This window comes from Xyrauchen texanus, chromosome 23 (assembly GCF_025860055.1).
Source record: "Xyrauchen texanus isolate HMW12.3.18 chromosome 23, RBS_HiC_50CHRs, whole genome shotgun sequence".
NCBI classification, from domain to species: domain Eukaryota; kingdom Metazoa; phylum Chordata; class Actinopteri; order Cypriniformes; family Catostomidae; genus Xyrauchen; species Xyrauchen texanus.
Window position 1 is genome coordinate 12939905 of NC_068298.1, and position 12797 is coordinate 12952701.

Sequence of the window (12797 nt, forward strand, 5' to 3'; positions counted from 1 at the left end):
AGAAAAGTCAATAATGGGGGTGGGGGAAGCAGGAAGCTTTATTTCTGAGTGCAATTATGGGGGTATATTTCTTACCAACAAAACTTTTCCCTCCCCTGTCCCTACTTGGAAAGATAAACCCATTTCCTGTGGCTGCTTATAAACTAAAGTTATTTAAAAAAAAAAAAATTAACTTGTTAAACTTTTATAACGTACAAACGTGAGAAGAGCACTCAAAACCCATGCAACCCTATGTTTTTGAAAGAAAATACAGCATACATTGAACAAGACTCCAGAAACAAAAAAGCAAAAAACATTAATAAAAAAATAACTATCTTAAAAAATTAAACCGTGTATTCTGGGCAGTTTAATTTTCTTCTTTAAAGAAAAAAAATATATAAAAGGATTGAGGTCAATTTAAGGGTGAAGTCATTGAAATGAGTATTTGACATCAGGAAAAATAAAGATGAACAAAACAGAGACATAAAAATGATGTATGTGCAAGATGGTATATAGTGGCAGGGCATTGTTGATAAATTCATTATATTAAAATATGCACTACATTCAGTTAGACAAATGATAGTAAATGACAAATGTAAGAACATATGAATGAAAACTTGTATCCCAGAAGAATTTATTTTGATGTGCAATGTATTCACTCTTGATAACTACAATTTGCCATTTATTTGGATATGTGCACGTAACAAACATGTAAACATACTGTTTGTTCAACATCAAATTGTAGCTGTCAAAAGAGAACCGGCATAATATTAATCTCATTTGGGGGGTCAAGAAAAGAAAACTTAACCAAGTGAATACAGTATATAAAAGAAAACAACAATAAACATTCACTCTGAGAAAAACACTTTAAATATCAAAGTAATTACTGCATAAAGACAAACAAATGTCATTTACACCTGCCACCAGGATGAACCGTTCTTTTTGTCTTGTAAATGTTTAACAAAATAGACCATGTAGAAAAACATCACACTCAGCGCTTGATACAGTTAATAGTTATTTTCTTCATCACTTTTACCCAAACAAATTTAAAAATGTTGTAACAAGCTATGGGGCTACAAAAAAAAAAAAAAAAGTAAGGCAACCACTATGTAACTGACTTTGACTGCAGTAAATTACTTTGCTGAAAAACTCAGAGTGGTTTTCACCCTCAAACAGCCAACAACAAACTGTAATGTATATCTGAAACTATATTCACATTACATGGGGGTGTGGCACTGAAACAAACAGTGTGAAATAAATCTCAAAGCAGGACTCAACGAAAGAATTTAGGGTGGGAACAGAACCGAGATCATGTTGAGTTTTTAGTCTTGATGACGCCGGTAATCTTCAAAATGTTGTGTACTGCATCACCTGACATCACAATTTTATAAAAATTCAAACAGTTCTATACTAATTTCTTGGCCTCAAAGAAGCTCTTGAGATGCCTCATTTGCCAAAAACCAATGGCCACCAGAATTAGAGTCTGGACAATAGACCACCACAGAACCCTCTGATTGGTGCTCTCGCTTGTCTGTCTGAAGCGTTCCTCTCGATACTGCAAGTAAAACAAGAATAACAGGAATAATGGTCAGATAAGGTTCAGGAAATACAGCCAAAGGAGAGTAGCATTTTATGCAAACAAATCTTTATATTTCACAGCATATCATCATGACTGTAAACATAATTAAAAATCTGATTCTGATTCCAATCCCACTTCACTACTCCAGTTCCTTAATAATTATTATTGTAATCTGAAAAAAAATAAAATAAATAAATAAATAATCATTGCACAATTCTTGTTGCATTCACTACCCTCTGCAACCTGTTTTCAAATTATTACATTTTTCAGAAAACAGATGTCATGTTTTACTACAAAGCCACCACAGTGGTGGCATGCATATCAGAGATTTAATAGTGAGAAACAATTAATTAGGTGCGTGAGAGTAGTTTGTTGATTCTAGTGGACAGCCAACATGAAAATAAGACACACTATTCATCATGACAATGGCAAAGTTTAAGGTGGCTCTGATGTAGAGCTGAAACGATTAGTCAACGTTATCGACAATGTTGACAATACAAATTGTCTACAAAAAATGTCAGTGTCAAATAGTCGTTTGATCTCATTTAACATAACATGACATCACTTTAAACTCTAATGATGAGAGCAGAACTGCAGCTTGCGCCTGATTGAGGAGAAGAACAAAACAGCTCACTGTCCAGATGCACTCTAAACCTTCCAAACTGCTTCAGGTGATGTAGATCGCAAAGTACAAGGGAATTATATAAAAATACCAAATAAGTAAACAGTGTTACATCTTAAATGCAGGTATATTTAATGCATCATAGCTTTATTTAAGTTCAAATAATATGGAAGCAGGTCATGTAATTAACTACAAACTACAAAACTGGCATTGCTCTGTGTGGTCAGCGCCTCTTCTATGAGGCGAGCGAATGTCCCGATATAAGGGGGAGAGATTGAAACTGCATCCGGCTGATGCACACTCTGTTGTGGGGATGCTCATTCCTTGAGCGCGCACTTGATGCAGCTAGATTATAACGTGATGGCTTGCGATTTATTGAATCATAATATATAGCACTGTGCATTTCTTATTGTGAAGAAAACTGGCAATACGCAGCTCTATTAATAAGAGAGTTTTTTTTTTGTGAGTTAAGGATTGATTGAAGTGAACAGAAAGGTGAGAGATGATAAACTTCAGCCCATTATACACTGACACAAAATACGTTTATGATTTGTTTTGGCTTGTTTTCTAATAAAAATATCAAACTAATTTAAAACAATGTACATTTTCTTTAGCAGCTCTACTGCAGAAGACATTTTTTTTCTGAGAAAGTTGAATATAATATTAAAAATACAAATATTTTAAAATATCTAAAAATCCTTTAAAGAAAAGATGCATTCACCTGAGCAGCAGCATATGATATATTTAGACTTGCTTTTAAAGAATAGATCTTGAATATAAGTATATTTTGTTTTAACTGCACTCGAAGAGGTATAACAAAGTAAAAAAAAACACACTGTATATTTGATACATTCTCTTAAAGCAAGTCTAAATATCTTATATGTTGCTTCTCAAGTAAATTTATCTTGTTTTAAGGATTTTTAGACATTTTTAAATAGAAAACTAGACAAGAACACTTGTTAACAATAGTTTTTTTTTGCAGTGAATCTCTTTACTGTATTAAACTTAATAAAAAATATTTTTTACCTTTAATTCAGTGAATATCATTTAGAGGTATTTTTGAAAGATGATTTTGTCCTCTTTATTGTTAGTAAGCACGTAACCTTTTAATTCTAATGATTAATCATTGTAATAGTCGCCAAATAATCGTTAGATTAATCGATTATCAAAATAATTGTTAGTTGCAGCCCTACTCTGATGCATATACTTTACTACGGTGTTCTCTTCACATTGGTGAAAGGATGTAGACATTCCAGAACTGTAAGCAAACCATGGAAATCATATATTAAAATCTTTTTTTTTTTCCTTTCTTTTAATGGAACTGGTTCTCAGTTGATTCCCAACCGTGCAAGACACTTACCCTCTGATAGTTCTGCTCTTTTTGAATCTGATCCACCTGCTCCATCAGCTGCCGCACCCTCAGTTGCAACTCAGTGAGCTTGTCTTTGGCAGCAATTTCTGCATAGTTGTTTGTATGCTCACCTACTTGGATATCCAGGTGAACACGCTGTATTAGAAATACAAAAAGATCAATGAATAAATGTCTACTAAAAATTAGATGCCATTCTACCACGGAAACAACAGGCATGCTATTTATGAATACAGTGTAAGATGAACATACAGCATGACGCATGTGTATGGTACATGAATGAACTCACAAGCATTCCCCCTGCAAACAGAGCAAATTTGGAAGAATTGGAGTGCAGGCAGATTTGATGCTCTCCAGGTGTGTGGGAAGTGAAGGTGAACCTGCCCTCTGATCCATACTGACGAGACAGGATTACCTGAAATCCAGGAAAGATAAGCAAAGGAGAACATGAAGAATTATAATACTGGACTTTAAATACTGCTTACAAAATCTCTAATTAAGTTGACCTTCTCATCAGGATCTTTCACTTCCACAAACATCCCAAGTCCTTGAGTAGCAGGCAAATACTCTTCTTTCTGCTTGTCATAGAGCTGTGTCCGGTAGTTACCTGGGTAATACAGAATGCCATAATTGTAGTAAAAATGTAAAAGTCACTACAGTGTAGGACAAAACACCAGAACGGACACCACAATGACCCATGGATGGACACAAACCAAAAATGCAGGTCAAATTAATTTACTTAGACTGGGGAGTTATGCCATCTTAAGTTTATATTGCAATATTGCTCACTTGAGTATTCAGGATGTTTCACAATATAATAATTCCTGATTAACATTTTGAAGTATAACATTGTCTTAACAACTTTATACACAGCTACCAAACCTTACAAAAGCCCACTAATAATGCAATATAACCTAGAAAACTAATCCCACCTTAGTTTTCTGTTTGTTTTCATTCATCTCGACCATCGTAGGATATCAGATATATTCTATTAGTAAATATCTCCACGATCTTTTTCATACGTTCCATTAGTTCTCCTAAAAGCACATTAAGTCCAGCTGGTTGTAGACGAGTCAACTCTGCCTGACAAGCCTGCTAGTTAGCATTGGGCTAAGCATTAGCGTGCACTAGGCTGACGATTCCTGCTTCTCCTACTTACCTATTATCATGGTCTCGTCTGGTATTTCTTCTATGAAGCATTTCTTTTCGGTCTCGCCGATATGAAAGTACAAAGAAGACACAGAACTGATGTAAATGTTTAACAACAACACTAAATAAAGTGTAAGCTGCTTTCTTATTGCCACCATCTTGACACTGCAGGTGAAAAGTGCACTGCGCTTGCGCAGAAGCTCCAATGCCACGTAAACCAACGTTTGCCATGGTCCAATCACAAGCGTTTTCCAGCAATCGCGTGTTTGTTCATGGTCATTGTAGTTTTTGGTACTTTAGTTTCTGTTAAAAATGTCTTGAGATCTACATTCGTTCATCGGTTCTTCTTGACATTTTCATACATTGTAGACTTGTACATTTTATAGAAGAAAAGTGAGGCGCCTACAACTTTTTTGACAAAATTTGTCATAGATTTGTAAAATAACCGATAATGACAAATGGCATTTAAAAAACTTTAAATGACCATAGAAACTGTCGTTAAAGTTTCCATTAGCATTCTCTCTTCATTAGGAGGGAGACTTGGAAAAAAAAATTAACATAGGCTAATACTTAGAATATTGTACTTAGCATTTAATTTGTGTGTAATTTAACATTAATAGAAGTAAACTATGTGGGAATATAGGTTTACCAAAAATGTAGTGTAGCCTACATTTCAAGCCGTATGAATAATAGAAAAAAAACGGACTTGCATACTGTTATTATAGATGCAATGCAACTTGCATTTTACACATTTTAAAGGTGCACTCAGTCAGTAGTTTTGTTATTTTTGTTGCACTTGCCACCATTTTGAACTTATTTGTGAAAGTGATATAGAATCATGCAAAAGCAAAAGTTCTCCATTACTGATGTGATGCCATTGTTGAAATGTGCGTTTTATCATGTCAACACCCTTTTCAAATATGCAGTTATTTTAAAATTAAGATATCATTAAAACATTTTAATCAGGGAAAAATTACAGCATGCACCTTTTATTATGCAAAATATGTGGATTTGTACTACACATTTGTATGTCTAAAAACCAAATGTCTCCAACTATTTTAAAGTAGCTATCGTGGCAATGGCAAATATGAAGTCTATCCATAGTAGTACCTGGATAAATTTAAATGGGTCATGATGACTTTAATTTGTTCAATGAGGGTCACATTTAATATTCCTAAAGTTTGATGCTTCACCTTTAAGACTGACAGTAAACACCCATTTTTATGATTGCTGCTGGGCGGAGCTACAGAAGTAAAAAAGGTCAATAGGCATTGATGTGTTGTTCTGGAGATGGTCAGCTGCAAATCTCTACCACAGTGTGACATCACAATGTGGAGGAAGTAGAGAATGAGACATTTTGGCAGCTTGGTTTAAACAAATGCACTTTTTGCAGTGAAGAGGAAATTTTGAATTCTGAAACTTACAGAATGTTTTTTATAGTACAAAGAACTCTTATATTTCAAAAGATTAATGACAATGTGACTTCTCATGTCATAACCCCTTTAAAGCAAGGTTAGTCTATACGGTATCCCTTTGCAGAATTATTCAATCCAATAGAGACAATATATTTTGCAGTTGTTGCGAAAAAGCAGAATGGCCTCACTCACTTAATATTTATCATAGACATAAATGGAAGGGGCCATGCAGGGATGGATTACTGACTGGGCCAATAGGGTCAGTGCCCAGGGGCCCTTGACTACCCGGAGGGGACCTAGGTTTAAGGTTGCGTGACCCCCCCACCCCACACCACACACTTTTGGAAGGGGGCCCTTGGAAGTAATTGCAAGCCATAATCCATCCCTGGGGCCAGATTATAATGTCTACATTTTTGTGAGGCCAAAAAACAGAAAAGTGAAAACATCAAACATTTAAATCCACTGGTAGAACTGCTTTATTTTCTCTCCAAAAAGCATCACTTCATTGCCCGCTTGCTCGCTCTTTATCAGAAAATAAACTTCTTACAGGAACTTGCTTCTTTCAGAAACAATTGTAATTCAGTGCAATGCAATTACTCTTTGCAGTGGTCAAAGTAAAACTTGCCAAATTTATTAAACACCGATTTAGGTGAAAACTCCCATAAGGTTGAATTCTTGTTATCCTGTAGAGATATTAATTCACCTTACAAGTGAATACCCAACCACATTTTGGTGCACGTTCGGTCAAAAATGTATAATACTGGGAAAAGGTTCAAATACACTACTGTAGAGACCATGAACAAAATTGGATCAGGACAGTACTTCCTGAAAATAAGGTATGAGATTTAAATTGATTTGATCATTTGAAAAGGAAATTTTTAATCAGTTTGATTTCGTCTTGTGTAGTCCATTAAAATCCTCTTACGAAGTAAATTAAAAAGGCTCTAAAATGGTACTCCATAGCAGAACAAAATTATAATGTGCAGATGGCAAAGTAAAGCAGATAAAGTTTTCGAAACAATGCTATAAAAATAAAATCACCAAAACTTTATGATAGTGTAAATGTAACTAAAACAAGTTTTCTACAGGGCATAAACAAAATGAAGATGTCCTATGCAAGACTGCAATGAAAATGTGTAATTTATATATATACTTCAGCCCAAAAGACATCAGCACAACACAATCTTGCAAAACCCAAATCAGACAGACCAACATAAATAAATTCATTGAAGCCACGCATCCTACTCCGTAGATGCAAACCAGTTTTCCTTCCAATCAAGCACTTCAAAAATATAAACATTTATACAGTTGTTAAAAATTCACATTGATGTTTTCCTTCTATGATCTCTAAAGTTCTTTGAAATCATGTTGGAGCGGTTTAGTAGAACCTCTTGTTTCTTTCCTGACGTTTCTGAAAGACCACTGCACCTACGACTGCACAAACCACAATTCCAAGCAGGGCACATAGCAGCAGTAGGAAGACCTTCCATCCAGTGAGGGGTGTGCTTCGGAAATTTCCAGTTGGATCATCAATATTATCTGTTCCGTGCGAGAAGATAAAAAAAAATTAAAAATCAGCGGAGAATAAAAATAAACATGAGTTAACTGAAAAATCCCTTTTGCTCTGAACGTTTTCAATGTGCACGAGTGGTCAGTTGTGTTACCTTTAGGGGACTTGAGGAGACTGACACTAGGCTCAATCTTCGTCCAGTCCTGGTTGTCCTCCTCAGGAGTATGTTCTACCATCAGCTGGTACATCTTCATAGAGATGATGTCATGGTTGTCTGAACAGAAGAAACACAGTGAAGCTGGACCACAGGCATTGAGATTACCATGGACATTTAGGGAGATATCCAAGTAATGCTTACCAGAGAGATCTCCTGTAGCTGCAGAAGCCCCAAAGTAGTAGCCTGTAGGGAGGCGAACCCCCCCGATATCAATACATTCTTTCCAATCATTCCTGTCATCCACATCCACCATAATCTGTGAAAACAGAATACTGCTGTGAGATTCTTCTCTACACCATTCCAGAACTGCCCAAATATATTGCAATGGATTAGCATTTATTGAGCCTCTTACCGTGAGTCTACCTTTGGAGTATCGAATAGCCATGTAGGTGTCATGGTCTTTATTTCTGACTTCAGCAGAGCAACCTCCTAATTCAGTGGACCGGCCGTCTTTCCCATGGTCATATGGAAGAGAACCATTACTAACCATTGCAGAAATATAGGGAAAGGAGCGCTAAGAAAAGACACACATGAAAAAAACAGGGATGAAATGTTGTAAATTATTCATTAAAATAAGTAACTTTAAAATAAAATGTTACTTACCAAATTATGGTACACAGTAGGCTTTAAAGAACCCCCAAAATTATAAGTTCACCAATAAATGTACTCCCTAATCCCATCCCAAATGTACATTACTTTTTTCTACAGAACACAAATGAAGATTTTTAGAAGAATATCTCAGCTCTGTAGGTCCATACAATGCAAGTGAATAGTAACTAGAACTTTGAAGCTACTAAAAGAAACTAAAAGCAGCATAAAAGATTCCCACAAAACTCCAGTGGTTTAATCAATGTCTTCTTAAGCGATCCAATCAAATTTGGGTGATAGAGACAAAAATGAATGCTTGATTACACTTCCTAGCGTCATCTAGCAGCCTGCGGATTCGTCAAGCACTAGGAAGTGCTTGAAATCACTATCATGCCCAGAGACAATGGCAAGATATATAGGAGGCCAATTGGATCACTTCAGAAGACATTAATTAAACCACTGGAGTTGTACAGATTACTTTTATGCTGCCTTTGGTGACAACTTTGAAGCTACAAAAAGCACATTCACTTGTATTGTATTGACCTGCAGAGCTGAGATATGCTTCTGAAAATCTTTATTTGTGCTCTGCAGAAGAAAGTCATACACATCTGGGATGGCATGAGGTTGAGAAAACGACGAGAATATTCATTTTTGGGTGAACTATTTTCATTAAGCAAAACAAAAAAATGCTTTCTCTGCATTCATATATTAAAAAGTTTACTAACATGTCTAAAGTCAAAAAAAGTAATACTGTAAATATGAAGACTTGTTGGTCAACATAAATATATGATTTTATACAAAATGCTTACATTTAAAGCAACAAATAATGAATTATGTAAGTTACAAAATGACATAGACACGATGAAAGCTAAACATAGAGAAAGCATTGCTGATTTGTAGGGTTTGAAAAATAGTTGAAAGATCATCCCAGAAAATATAGTAAAAGAGTATAGTAAAGGGTAGATCAAATTAAATGTAAAAGTTTGTTCAACATTTGGCTGAAAATACCTGGTAAATAATAGTTGAAACAATTATGAAAAGTAATCCTTTAATATGTGCTCTTTTCCCAGGTGAGAACAAAGCTTGGATAGACCAGGAAGAAACCTGACATGTTGAAGGAATGGAACTCCAGTATTCTAAAAGCCCCAAACCTATTTGCTAGATTGAAGATATAGTCTTAATTTGTTCTGATAATAAAAAAGCAAAGCTTTCATTCAAATGAAGGTACAAAAACACAAATATTTTACATCTCTCAACTCACATCTGGAGCCTCATCTTTAGGGAAAGTGTCAATAAAAATAGCCAACCCATGGAAATTGGCACTACTGCCAAACACGGAGCCTGCAGAGAAAGAAGGACCCATGAGTAAGGTACACTTACATCCATTCCTTGGAGGTCATTACGGAAGGTATCCACAAAAATAGCCAGGCCTACAAAATGGTCTTGGTTTCCAAAGACTGGCCCTAAATGAAAGCATGAAATAATCAACTATTTGGAAGAAGTGCAAACCATGTTACTTGCAGATGAAACAGACCTGTAAATTGTGTACACAGATTTATATAACTTTCACATATTACAGTTCAAAGCATGGAGCATGAATATGAATGTATGCAACATATGAAAGACATGGACAATGGCAATAGTCATAGAAAGTACTTAGAAGGGGATCTGAACTGGCAATGTCTTCACAGTAAGGTGGCCATCAAACTTACCATGATGTAGTCTGTCTTTTGTATACCAAACAGCAAAGCCATCTCCATGGAGATTCTTCCTTCCTGATCCATGAACTTTAAATTGCACATGCATCTCCCAATCCTTCAAATAGCATGGCTGTACAAATAGAAATATTCACAAATTTGTCTTAGTTTTTTTTATTACTTACTTATTATTAATTTATTAAGCTTTATAGTTCCATATTGCCAAATTACTAACCACTGTATTCCAGATAGACCCTTGTTTGCTCCGCTCGTCAGAAGTTAGGCGTACATACTGGCTGGTTACTAAAGTACTTCCCCAAAAGTCCCACTGACTAGAGGGACTTGTTCCAACTCCTAAACACAAGATATAGATATATATATATATATATATATATATATATATATATATATATATATATACACACTGGTGGCCATAAGTTTGGAATAATGTACAGATTTTGCTCTTATGGAAAGAAATTGGTACTTTTATTCACCAAAGTGGCATTCAACTGATCACAATGTGTAGTCAGGACATTAATAACGTGTCAATTTACAGTTACAATTTAAAACACAAATTTCAGAACTTCTTAAACTACTTCAAAAAGTTATCATCAAAAAATCCTCCAAGTGCAGCAATGACAGCTTTGGAGATCCTTGACATTCTAGCTAATAATTTGTCCAGATACTCAGGTGACATTTCACCCCATGCTTCCTGTAGCACTTGTCATAGATGTGGCTGTATTTTTGGGCACTTCTCAAGCACCTTACAGTCTAGCTGATCCCACAAAAGCTTATGATCCATAACACTCTTTTCCAGTTATCTGTTGTCCAATGTCTGTGTTTCTTTGCCCACTCTAACCTTTTCTTTTTCTGTTTCAAAAGTGGCTTTTTCTTTGCAATTCTTCCCATAAGGCAACCGTGACTTTTCTCTTTACTGTTGTACATGAAACTGGTGTTGAGCGGGTAGAATTCAATGAAGCTGTCAGCTGAGGAAATGTGAGGTGTCTATTTCTCAAAGTAGAGACTCTGATGTACTTATCCTCTTGTTTAGTTGTACATCTGGCCTTCCACATCTCTTTCTGTCCTTGTTAGAGTCTTTGAAGACTGAAGTGTACACCTTTGTATGAAATCTTAAGTTGTTTTTTTTTTTTTTTTTGGCAAATTCAAGAATTGTGTAGCCTTCATTCCTCATAATAGGGAGAAAGCTGTTTCATTTTTTTTTTTTTTTGCCATTTTTGACCTAATATTGACCTTAAGACATGCCAGTCTATTGCATACTGTGGCAACTCAAAAACAAACCCAAAGAAAATTTTAAGCTTCATTTAACAAACCAAATAGCTTTCAACTGTGTTTGGTATAATGGGAAGTGATTTTCTAGTAGCAAATTAGTAATTTAACATGATGGCTGCTGGAAATGGGACCTGTCTAGAGGTGCTGTTTTTTACATCAGCCAAATGGCACTTTGGTGAATTAAAGTATCAATTTCCTTCAGAAACAGCTAAATCTGTACATTATTCCAAACGTTTGGCCACCAGTGTACATGGTCATATAATTTCTGCATAATTTATTCACAATGTATTTGATGTTAGCCACAAGCCTATGTGCACTATAAAGCATATACAAGATACGTTACAATAGTTATCAAAACCTTCTAAGCAATGCAAGACCTTTTCTTCATTTAAGTATTATCTGGACAATTTACATGCTCTGTAAAGGAAAAGTAGATACCTTTACAACCAGCAAACTTTTATCTATTCAAACTGCTTTCACCTGTTCAAATAAAGGAGCTCCCTGCATAGTTGTGTTTGCACAGAATTGTATTCCTTCAGGATCATGCAACTTTACAGACCACTCTCGGCTGTGGCGTACTTCTACTCATGATTACATTTTCCCATTGAAATACATAACCCACGACACAAAAGGCTAACATAGTTGAAATTCTACTCTAGATATGGGAGTGACGACTCACATACATCAGTGATTGTGTGACTAAATGACGACAACAACCCACATTAGGTGAAGCAAGAGTGCACACTAGCAGGCAGCTACTCACCCTGATATGGCTTAATGAGCGAGTGCTCGCGCTTTAGGTGCTCCGTATTGCCGTCTGTTATATCTGAATATACAGAAGAAAAATTAAGTAACCATAAAAGTAAGAATATTCCGTGACGCATTTTACGAGTAACACTTGGTTGAGAGGGAAGCCATAAAGCTGACGGGATTCTTTCTCGTGCCATTTTTTCAACGTCTTCCTTCCTCCACGCCTCCACTTCCTGTGAGAAGACTCTGGCAGTGTCTCAAATCTCTAATGCCTTTCCTTTCTTGTTGGCGTGTTAAGTCGTTTTCGGTCCTTCCACGCTCGTTTTCTATGTAAACATGGGATAGAGCCAATCGTCTTTGGCTGTAGTAGGCTCAGTGAAGTTAAAAATAACTTAATAGTTAAGATCACGTCTCGCGTGATCAGCGTTCGTCGCATCGTAAACAGCATATTGTGCCTTTTGTGTCAAAAGTTTAAGCCTTTTGAATGCGTTGCATTTTTGACGCGTTTTGTTAAACTAGGTTTTGGGCGGCATATTTATAAAAACAATTTTAATAGAAAAAAAATCTAGATTTATACAGAATACATTATTTGTGGCTTTGTTAGCATCCAACGTTATTTTTGTATGTTTAAA

The 12797-nt window shown here is 35.6% G+C and overlaps 2 protein-coding genes across 3 annotated transcripts; both read right to left on the reverse strand.

Moving 5' to 3' along the window:
• Positions 1–596: 596 nt before the first annotated feature.
• On the reverse strand, positions 597–4871 carry LOC127663507 (transmembrane emp24 domain-containing protein 9-like). The gene is made up of 5 exons (XM_052155109.1): positions 4709–4871; positions 4056–4156; positions 3839–3964; positions 3541–3687; positions 597–1534 (listed from the first exon to the last, which is right to left on the reverse strand). Exons 1-5 carry the CDS (start codon positions 4854–4856, stop codon positions 1385–1387), a joined length of 672 nt encoding a protein of 223 aa, XP_052011069.1. The 5' UTR covers positions 4857–4871; the 3' UTR covers positions 597–1384.
• Positions 4872–6552: 1681 nt separating this feature from the next.
• On the reverse strand, positions 6553–12515 carry LOC127617278 (vesicular integral-membrane protein VIP36-like). Of its 2 annotated transcripts, none has more exons than XM_052089225.1 (8): positions 12179–12515; positions 10361–10479; positions 10141–10258; positions 9690–9769; positions 8193–8354; positions 7982–8096; positions 7778–7897; positions 6553–7652 (listed from the first exon to the last, which is right to left on the reverse strand). In XM_052089225.1, exons 1-8 carry the CDS (start codon positions 12360–12362, stop codon positions 7492–7494), a joined length of 1059 nt encoding a protein of 352 aa, XP_051945185.1. In that variant the 5' UTR covers positions 12363–12515; the 3' UTR covers positions 6553–7491. The 2 variants fall into 2 exon arrangements, with proteins under 2 accessions (XP_051945185.1, XP_051945184.1); XM_052089224.1 differs by lacking the exon at positions 9690–9769 and adding an exon at positions 9809–9891 and having other exon boundaries at positions 12179–12512.
• Positions 12516–12797: the final 282 nt, after the last annotated feature.